At 30.8% G+C, this 11,549-nt stretch overlaps 1 protein-coding gene across 3 annotated transcripts in view; it reads left to right on the plus strand.

The window, feature by feature from the left end:
- LOC107446968 (glutamate receptor ionotropic, NMDA 2B) overlaps window positions 1-11,549 on the plus strand; it is a 114,099-nt gene that overhangs the window by 91,636 nt on the left and 10,914 nt on the right. For all 3 annotated transcript variants that reach the window (XM_016061759.3, XM_071182232.1, XM_071182233.1), the window contains 4 exons: window positions 73-256; window positions 1,666-1,791; window positions 4,190-4,410; window positions 5,567-5,727. In XM_016061759.3, the coding sequence (XP_015917245.1) occupies window positions 73-256; window positions 1,666-1,791; window positions 4,190-4,410; window positions 5,567-5,727 (692 nt within the window). The remainder of the gene's footprint in view (window positions 1-72; window positions 257-1,665; window positions 1,792-4,189; window positions 4,411-5,566; window positions 5,728-11,549) is intronic.

The raw sequence follows: 11,549 nt of genomic DNA on the forward strand, positions 1-11,549 counted from the left end.
TCGTTCAAAGGCTTCATGCTGAGAAAAGAAATCATTTTAATTAACTAAATAAGACTTTCTCTCCATTCACAGAACAACACATGGAACGGATTGATTAAGGAAATCTTGGACGGAAATGCCGACATGGTAGTTACTTCTATTAAGATCAATTCAGAACGACAAAAAGCAGTCGATTTCACGGTTCCATTCATGGAGACAGGAATCGCAATAGTTGTCGCCAAAAAGACTGGAATTATTTCGCCCAAAGCCTTCCTAGGTGAGAGACCAATTCACTATCTTTTCCCGGCTTTTCACATTCCCTAGGATTAATTCATTATAATCGTCATTGTTTGGCGAAACTCCATGGCGTCGATTCATGACAAGAAAGTCCTTATTTATTTCTCCCTTGGAATTTTCTGTCGGCGACGCCTAACAAGGTAAGGAATTAGTCATTTTGACATGGATTTAGCGCTCGTTTGGCGATAGGTATTTACTGTTTGGAATAAAAGAGTGATGCAAAAAAATATTGGAATATATTTCAATTTACTATTGACATAAAATTGTAGTTGAGATCACGTTAAATACTGTTTTCTATTAAATGACAGTTTATTATCTAAGGAATAACTTAAAATCTTGTTATGATCTTTCTTCATAGTATCAATTTTTTTAAAAAAAATTCTCGCGTACCACTACCTGATTCTCGCTAAATTTTTGAGCGGAAATTTTCATGTTAAAGTTTAAAAAGGTATTATAAAGTCAAAAACAAGGTCATTGTTTAAATTTTTTATTCTTTTTACATCGTTTTCTACACTTCTTCTGGAAGAGTTTAGGCTCATAAAAGATGCCATTAACACAGATTCGCGAAACAATCACGCCAAAATTGATTTCATTTTGCGCACTGTATTTATGGAAATAAACTTTTTCGAAACTGCTATGTATGAAATAAAAATATAGAAAAACTAAATTTAATATAAAAATGGACTTGAAATAAAGAAAACAGCTGCCCTCATCTAACCTACCCATCTATCCTTTTGGCACCAGCTGGCACATAAGGCCTCGAGTCTCTTTTTCCAGACACCCTTGTCCCTTTGCCTCCTTCCATCCATTTAGTTTTGCTTTGCACAGATCTTGGTTAAATTAAATAAAAAATTATTTATTTCTTACTGCTATTTTTTATTTGTTTCATGTATAGCGTAGGACCCACATAAATACTCAAGACCCATTGAAAATACTAGCTATGCATTTTTATCAATATTTATTATAATGTCATAATGGAATTATTAATCCTGAAATTAAGTCTAAAAAACAACATAAAATGTCCAAAATTGGGGTGAGATTCGTAAAACCTAAAAATATAAATTGATGAGGTGCTCAGTAAAGAAGAGGTACGTGAACTAAAAAAAATTTAAAAAAATCTTTGTCATATGCACACTAGTTATGAGAATTTGCACATAAATGAGAATTTGATTTTTTAAAGTTAAATAGCATAACATCATAAGTATGATTTTATCTCGTATTACTGTGCGTCGTAGTAATAGAAATAGTTATACGTAAACTCGCATTTTTAAATTATGTTTAAATCTTATTATAGTTCTACTTCAGAAATTGTATTAGAAATGATAATTTATTCTATATATCAACTCGAAATTGTTATGAATGCAATAAAATGTATACATATTATTTTAGAACCATTTGATACAACGTCATGGTTGATGATCCTTCTTATCAGTATACAATTTGCGGCGATAGCAATTTTCTTCTTCGAATGGCTGAGCCCCTCGGGCTATGACATGAAAATGTTACCCCCCAGAGGTAGGTACTCAATTCTTCTGTCTACACATTTCACTATTTATGCTAAGAAAAAAAGTTTCATGAACGTTTGAAATGCTTATTCTGAAATGAAATGTTGGTTTAAACTAGAGCCATTTTTTGTTTTACTCCTTTCCACCCCCTTTTTTTTTTAAATTTTATTCTTTGACAGTAATACTGATTGCTTTTACTTTTATATTTTTTACCAGCCTTTTGTCATTGTTTTGCCCTTATTAGGAGCATAATGTGCGGGTCAAAAAATTTGGCACTAAATTCCATTTTTTAAACGAATCTTCACACATATAAAAAAAAATTATAGCTCGTTCACCAGGAGTTGGCACTTGGCTCCGCCTTCATCACGTGGTATGTGACGATATTATTTTGCTATTTTCGGGAGAAGGTTGTGAGCTATCCTGGACAAGGTTGCTATTTGGCGACTGTATGGCAAAGATATTTATTTCGCTAACTTTATCTGCATTTTTTTAACATTAAATATTTGATAAATTTGATGATCTTTCGCTCCATTTTTTATGATATTTCTCTCTTTTGAGTGAATAGTTTGTCTTTTTTGAGACATTTTGCTGGGAAAACAACAGTTTTCAAATTTAAAATATATTTATTTAGCTAGAGTAGCAATGGAAGATGATAAAGCGAAGTAAATGACTGAAAAAGAAGTCACTGTTTGTGTTTGGCACGCATTAAGGGTTGTCTCAATTTCAAGCGCGGAGATATTTCTCTTCTTTTTCCCGCTCTGAAATGAACTATGCGTCAGGGGCGGCGGAGCCAAGTGCCAACTCCTGGTGAACGAACTATACATATTGGTTAAAAACATCACAATAGCTCTAATGTTATTATCATATACATGACCATACCTTGAACGTATACCGTATCTTATCTTATCTTACTTACTTAATTTTAATATAATTATGCCTCATTTCGTAAATTTATTCAGCTAAAAATCATCTTGCTAATGGAATACTTAATAAAGATGCTTTAGGTGAATCAGCTTCGTATACTGAAATGAACAAAAGTTTTTGAAATAATTCATAACAATTCTTTTTTTAACTAAATTACCAAGGCTATTAAACCAAATATAAACATTTTATAAATTTGTAAAAAGTGATTAGAGTAAATTTGTTGATAAATCAAGCAACACAAGTTTAATTTCAGATAAATTGAAAATTCATTTAATGGAAACTACCAGTAACTTTTTTCCATTTCATAAAGTGAAAAAAAAATTAGAATTGGTTTTAGCTAACTGCAAATAGTAAATAACTATATGCATTAGGATGAAACGTTGAGATAATTGTTTGATAAATTTTTAAAATAATAGTTTATCAAAACTATTGTACGTTATACAGTAGTAAAAACTCAGAGTTAAATTTAAATGCTCATGCATGCAACTATTTTAGCGCTAAGGAAAATTATTTATTCAGCAAATAAATTGGTATCTTTAAATAAAATGTTCAATTAAATAACAAAAAGTACAACAACAAAAACCTTCGGAAAGTAACAAACGGGCTTAAGAATCCTCTAAGCTACAATTTATTCTTAATTCCTTGTTGCCCCAGTGATGGTGAAGCCTGTCAATTTTAACGGAGCTCATACCTTTGGCTGAAACTGTCATGATTGCCATCAGGAAAACGTACTAAAGATCTTGAGAAAATTGGATTAGATCAGTCATGGTCGAGAGCTTGGTGATGGGTAGCAGCTGAACTACACACCAAGTCATCTGCATTTTATCAAAATTACGTGCTTGCTGAGTTTTGATAAAGAACGACGCGTTGATAGATATGCATGCTCGTAGTGTTGCTTAGTTAGTAATGTTTGCTGTATATAATTAGTTCGTTAATTATTTTATTCTTTTTAATGTCTTTTAGTTCTACATCTCTTTCCATAATATTAACAATTTCCTTGCATTATCCTTTTAAATTAAAAATAAGTAATAATCCAAATAGTCAAATTCCATGAGGAAAAATATTTTCTCGATAACTTATTATTTTTAATGGCGGGCACTTGGGGGTTGTCCCATTGGCCACGGAGATGCCAGAACTGCTACTCTCTTCACGTTACCTAGTGGGCACCTGTGGCGAAGTCGCGACGGTGGAGCAGCGTTGCCCACGTCACACAACCACAAACCAGTTTATAGGACGGGTCACATTCACATAATCACACACAAAAGAGAAAGGACATAGAACACAGAGAGAACGAAACATTCATGCCCTGAGCAGGATTCGAACCCACGACCAGCGGCTCCACAGTCAGGCATGCGAACCACTCGGCCACCAGGGTGGCGCAATCAATAACTTTAGTACTACGAATTTCACCATGAATTTCTAACTTATTTTATCAGATTTCTCCATAATGTCTTGTTTATGAAATGTTTGTTGTCATTTTGCAGAGCACCGTTTCTCGCTGTTTCGTACTTATTGGCTAGTGTGGGCCATTCTGTTTGGGGCAGCGGTCAACGTGGACTGCCCGAGGGGTTACACTGCCCGCTTCATGTCGAATGTGTGGGCAATGTTCGCCGTAGTCTTTCTCGCCATCTATACTGCCAATTTGGCTGCCTTTATGATTACTAGAGAAGAATTTTATGACCTCACAGGAATTGAAGACGAAAGGGTAAGTCTTCAAGCAGAAATTGCAAATAATTGAATTTAGATTGATTTGAAATTTCAAAATAACTTAAGAAATCGTGAAATTAATATCCAAATAAAACAAATTTCCTATTTGTAGAGCCGTAATTCTAAAATAAATAAAAGAATTTTTTTTTTAAAATCTTTTAGATCTGTATTTTTTTTTTGGGGGGGGGATTTCTTTTTTTACAAAATTTTAATTATTTATTACATTATTATTTCATCTTAGAGCAAAGATTCTTTATTTAAAATTATAGTTATCATATCTTGAGTTAACAACTCCTGGCCTTGTGTGGATCTTCGGATCCTGCAGGTGCCGGTTCCAAGCTCGGATAACGTGATTCCAGTGATTAAATGAGTTTAAGATATCAATACAAATTTGTAACTGCTTGATTTTTACCATTTCTATTGACTTGCCATCACAAGAAAAACCCTCATGCAGCAGTGCCTGGTATGGAGGCAAAACAGTAGGAATGAAACCTTTCCATTCCTACTTTCTTTTTTAAAAGAGTAAAGCATTTTTTCCAGACAGTGAACAATCCTATATACATTTTATATTGATTACTACGACATGATGCCACGGATGTTTTAGTTTTTTCTCAAGCTATAATTTACGAAAATTTATTTAATTATTCTAAAAATAGGGAAAAAAACGTTCTCAAAATTCTCAAAAGAGTGTAAATACACGGATATTTTTTACAGTGTAGTTACTTTAAAGTAACATGGACAACAAAAGCTCCTTTCACGATTTTCATATAGTGTATTTTTATATGGAGTAAAATTGGTATTGTGGTGAGTGGCAGTTTGAAGCCCACCCAGCTTCAAATCGATAGTTACCAGCTTGTTTAAGGAGCAAGGGTGTCACCATCATACCGCAGGTCTCTAAATTGTGGAACCTTAAAATATGTCATCCTTGGTTGACAACCGGCTGTAGACGGGGTGTGCTTAACTTAAGAGGTTATACGTCAAAAATAAGCTTCTTTCGCAACATTTGTATAGTATATTTTTATATAGAGTTGAATTACAAAGATTTGTTTCTGCTTACATGTTGAGAAAAGTTCCCCAGATGATGCTGTAAATGCAACATTATTCAATTAGGGTTTCTTTTATTTACCGTTTTTCTTTCTTTTTAAATGCCATAGCTATACAATCCACGCAAGACTACCCCTCCATTCCGGTACGGCACCATACCCCACGGAAACACGGAAGCTGTGCTAAGAGTCAACAAGCCCGAACTTTTTCAATACATGAAGGCATTCAAGAAGAAAACCGTACTTGAAGGCATCAGGGCAGTCAAGAAATCGTAAGCACTTCAACCATTCCTTTAACTAATTCAATAATTCTTAATCTAAAGTAACTAGTACGTAGTAGTAAATTATCCAAGCCATAACTAATACTTTTAAATTTTAATACAAAGAGTAAATTTTACTATCAAACTAAATTTTAATTTAAAGTACCCAGAGTAAACTTTACTATCAAACTAAATTTCAATTTAATTTCCTAAGTAACTAGTACGTAATAGTAAATTTTCTGACCCATAACTCATACTTTTAAATTTTAGTACCAAGAGTAAATTTTACTATCAAACTAAATTTTAATTTAATTTTCTAAGTAACTAGTACGTAATAGTAAATTTTCTAACCCATAACTCATACTTTTAAATTTCAGTACCAAGAGTAAATTTTACTATCAAACTAAATTTTAATTTAATTTCCTAAGTAACTAGTACGTAATAGTAAATTTTCTAACCCATAACTCATACTTTTAAATTTTAGTACTAAGAGTAAATTTTACTATCAAATTAAATTTTAATTTAATTTCTCTTTATATAATTTTATTCATTAAATATACAGGTTGACAACAACTAAACTATATTAAGTTTATTTTTCAAAAGCTTCTTATTTTAAAAATTTTATACGAATTTTAAAAAAAATAACTTTAGCAATCGGATTCAGTTTATGACTTGCTCATCATTTTTGCCGTCAACGGTCATGATGTAGCAGGGGCGAATAATGAAAATCATCCCACATGTGTTTGATGGCCTACAGAATGGTAAATTTGTGTAAACCATGGTTTTGGGGTTACTGCTTAAATTTAAATTCACTCCTTAGCCCTACAACACCTGAATGATCTTGGTCTCTTCACCACCAATCTATAAAACTTGCCGTTCCTCAGCTTTCTTTTTATAGCTTTTAACTTTCATGATTTTAGGTCTCGTTCAACTTCTCGAAGCCATCGCTTTCTGGGTCTTTCAACATCAGCACTGTTATCTTTCCCAAAAAAGACTATTTTAAAATTCGATTCTTATTCATTCTTATTAAGTAACGCAACCACTATAACATTTCAGACTTTATTATGTTAATTATATATTTGTCTTCAGATTGTTTCTTAATATCTAGATTTAAACTGATTCTCCAAACATTTCCATCCCTTACAGGTCCAAATATTTTCGCATAATTTTTCTTTCTGGAGTAAAACTTAATTTTTCATAATGTTGTCCAGTTTTCACTTTCATGACTTATAACTAGTCTCAAAATTTTTTGTAGTTATTTTTCTTTGATACTGCATCGCAAAAATTGGTCAAAAAGGGCTGAGTCAATAGAATAGGGAATAAATAGAATTAAGCTGAATGATCTAAGAAAATGGGAACGAATATTTTGGATAAAACGCGAGAACGTAAACAAGTAATACAAGAAACTTACTAAGATTTCTAGAGTCGAGGAGAAAAGATAGTGTCACCTTCAGACTTCAAAATAATGAGATCGATCCATCGATATTAATGTGCTATACACATTAATTTTGATGATTTAGAACGAAGGACACCAGCTCTAAAATGAGGCTGATTTCAGACTGATCCAAAATGAATGAACCCATGAAAATACGAGTTGGGCTCAACTAGTTACAAAATTTATTCCTTCAAATAACACTATTACCAAACTGATACCGAGTACAGCCCATTTTGCATTCATCACGTCAATTCATTTACTTAAATTGATCTATTTATTTATTGGTACGACATACATTTACAATCTTGTTTGCTCAATTAAGGCTTATAAACCTTTGTCAAGTAGGACAAATAGCACAATACAAAGAAGGACAGTACGAAGATACATCCGGGGTAACAGCGGGATTCAAGCCCGATACCTCCACGCTACGCACAGTGTTTGGTGGGTGATACCACTCGACCGGGGAGAAACCTCAAATTGAACCAGCAACAAACTTTCTTAATTAGTGGTGCCATCTAGGGCGAAATATATAAGAATTTACTTTAATATTTTTTAAATAAATTTCAAGGAATTTACTAAGTTGTATGCTTTGAAAAGTAATTGATACTATCTGAACTCGTTAATTTCGTAACCCTTTAAGGTACTTAATACTAAAAATACTAAGTGCAATAGATCAGAACACTGATACAAATCTACTTTCATTAAGTTCTAATCAACATAATGGTTGTTAGGCACCAGCAAAGTTTTGGATACCACGATTCAAATCATTATAGTTAATCAGAAGTTGGATTCATAAAAAAATTGCAATGCAAAGCTGTATCAACTATTCACGTTTGATATGAGATGATGTTGAGACAAAGGAAACTGGAGAATGATGCACGCAAAATATAATGTCAAACTGAGCAGGCTTCTCCCGAACACATCCTAGTCTGTTTGAGGCTTCCCAGAGAGGACATATACTCATCCCTCTTCTGGTTCTCGATTTTCTTTGGGTCAACAGTCTGATGGAGCTTGTCTGACTTCGTCAGGCATTTGCATATATGGCAACGTTACTTTTATAAAGTAACGAGTAAAAGTACAAGTATTTTTAAAAAAAGTAACGAGTAAAAAGTAAAAAGTTCTTATTTTAAAAAGTAACGAGTAAAAAGTACAAGTACTAAACAAAAAAAGTAACGATTTAAAAGTACATTTCTAGGAAATCGAAAATTCAAAGTAACCTAAAATTTTATTGAATAATATTCTTATGTTCTTTAATGTTTTTGCAAAATTGTTGTTATTTATTTAATTATTTTTAATTTTGAAAGTTATGGACATTAATTTATTTTTAAATTCGGAAGAATATTATAATATAATTTTATAATATAATCGTATAATATAATTTTAAAATCAAATATAATTTTAATATCAAACTTTTTATGGATTTGCACGAAAAAGAAATTTTATCTATTGATTTTAATTTTTAGTTTATTATTTTTATTTATTTAAATTACCATTGATTTAAAATTGTTTTACTCTTTAGAAACGCGTTTTAAAAGCACAAACATAAACAAAGCAAACACGGGGTTTCAGATAGCTTTGTGATCTTTGAGCTAGTAAAAAATAATTGAATGTGCAGTATAAGTTGAAACAGAAGGTATTTAAACACGAAGTTAGCTGTGAATGCATATATATTGCACATTAATTTTATAAATTAAAAAAACATAAGCATTTTTTTTAAATTTAATTTTTTGTTTTTTTAGAAAGCTTACCGAGTTTTAGAAAAAAGTAACGATTTCATTCGATATTTCCGTTACAAATACTTGTACTTTTTCCCTAAAAAAGTAACGAAAGTACAAGTAAAAGTACTAAATTTAAAAAGTAACGAAGTACAAGTAAAAGTACGTACTTTTTACTTGTACCGTCGGTATAAGTAACGAAAGTAAAAGTACTGCCATATATGGGCATTTGTAGAATAAGCCACAACAACACACAAAATATACATTTTAATTAATTCGCCACATGCTGAAACCACTTTAGACATCGGTTGTGCAACTGATAGAAACTGTCGACAAACTCAGTCTCTTTGTCCCATTCCCAGGAAGTAAGTTGGAGAACTGTAGGCATCATTGTTATATGCTGTTAAATCTGCGGAATGCTTGAAAATACCTTTTCCCTTCGTTTTTTAATTGCTAAAAAGCACACCTTTTCCATATTGTATACATTTCATGTGTCCTTGTTTCTGATTTCAAGCCAATCATGAAGCTCACGTGTTGCCTAATTTCAATAACACGCTTTGTAACACTGACTGTGTTTTGTAGCACTCACCTTTGCTTACTTTTTTCAATTTGAACGTTAAAACACTCTAAACACTCTAATTTATCACTAGTTAATATTAATTACACTAGTTAATATTAGTTACATTAGTTACTACTAGTTACTACTAATTACACTAGTTATTGTGACAGTAGTTGTTACTGTACCTACGTGAGCACAACATCTTAACCGTTCAACTATTGAGCCATTCACGGATCTTTCAGAACGCGTCTTGTAATTTTTCACGTAATTTTGTTTATCCATTGTTCCATTATATTATGATTCGCTGTATAGAACATGGCATTTTTATTTAATAGAATTTTTTTTGCAATGTTTTTCAGACGTTTCAAAAGTGAAAATAAAACGGTTTTAACTGATAATTACAAAAATGGTATATTTATATTTCGAGCAAAAAAAGGAGCCTCTGACAAAAATATTTCTACATTGCAAATGTTGTATTTGCAAAATATTTTGGAGGTTTCTTTTACCATATATGTGAAAGCAAGTGATAATTTTAGAAATATTCTTACAGAACAAGTTAATTTCTAAATCTTTTTACGACATTAAATATTTTAATAGTTACCCTAGTACTAGACTCTTAAATTTTTCTTAGATGCTTAAACTTTCTTTTAAAAGGCTTAAGTATAATTAATTTTTCAGTCTTTATCTTTGTTACACTACGACGTAATTGCTTATTAAATTTCATGTAGATTAATTAAGGAACAAAAGGAAACAAATGTACCTATAAAACATATTCCTCAGTTTAGTGTAATTAATGTCCTCAGGGTACTAAGAGAGAGTGAAAGCAAAACTTGATATTTAATTCACGCGGAGGCAAATTTGATTTACAAATACTTAACTGCTTACGTTATGAGTTTTAAAAATATTTGTAGTAAACCAAGCAAATATAAACATACTACATTTAAAAAATTTAATTAATTGATTTTATATTATTAATTGAAAAAATGGGAAAAATAACGTAATTAAACTACTTAATTAAATACAAATAATTGAAATATGTTCGATTTATCGATTATAAAATCCTGAGCATTTTTTGACAATTTTTATACAAGAGTATATGTAGCAAAATTTTCGGATTTTTTTTTTAAGTATTTAAAAAATTGAGCATATTTTTTACGTTACTGATATTTTATGCTTTTTGAAAAGTATATTTTATTTCAATAGGCACCAATGAGTGTAATTTTATTGCTAAGTCATTAGTATTATATTTATGACAACATTAATAGTTTTTGCGAACAGTTTTTAGGAGTTTCATGATTAATATTTCATTGTAATGAAAATTTTAAATTGTCTCTGGGGAACTGAATGCCTTTATTGAAGATGCTACCATACTAAAGTACTTAGTAATGAGCAAATTTTAATTTTTAGTATCTTCTCATTTATTACATGTTTAATTATTAGTAGCATCTATATTATTATTTAACATAAAGAAATAATTTGGATATTTATATAAAATCTCATTTCTACCGTTGTAAAATATCTTTATTTATCAGAAAGAATAAGTGCTATTTATGTCCTTGTGGAGCTAAAGGCATTTTTTTATTTATGAATATATATATATATATATATATATATATCCCTATCTAAATCTCCCAATTCATTTCTTAATGTCCACGTAAGACTATCTACCTTGCTAATTAATGGCCCACAAGCAAATGCTTGTCTTGATTTAACAAGGAATAAAGATAAAATAACTCAAAATTTATGTAAATATTTAAACATTGCTGCCTTTATGAATGTTTTTTTTTTTAAAGAAAACTAGCATATTTTGCTTTACACGTAAAGGGAAACCACGAAAATATCATTCAGATTGCTTGACGCTTAAAGAGTTCCTGCGAAATGCTCAGTAATCGTAATGAATTTTATGCAATAAATCATTTTTTTAGCGTCTTTGACAGACAGCCAATTATTTCGGTGAATATAACGAGATGCTCTTCATATTTTTTTGTAATTTTAAATTCATCCCAAAAATCAAAGTAACGCACAATTTAAATATCGGCGTAAAACAATGTTTATAAAAGTTATAAAAATAATTTATTTTAACCAAGATTAAGTTTAAATTAAAATAATCAAATTTTGCGTTACA

The sequence above is a fragment of the Parasteatoda tepidariorum genome, chromosome 6 (assembly GCF_043381705.1).
Source record: "Parasteatoda tepidariorum isolate YZ-2023 chromosome 6, CAS_Ptep_4.0, whole genome shotgun sequence".
Classification (NCBI taxonomy): Eukaryota; Metazoa; Arthropoda; class Arachnida; order Araneae; family Theridiidae; genus Parasteatoda; species Parasteatoda tepidariorum.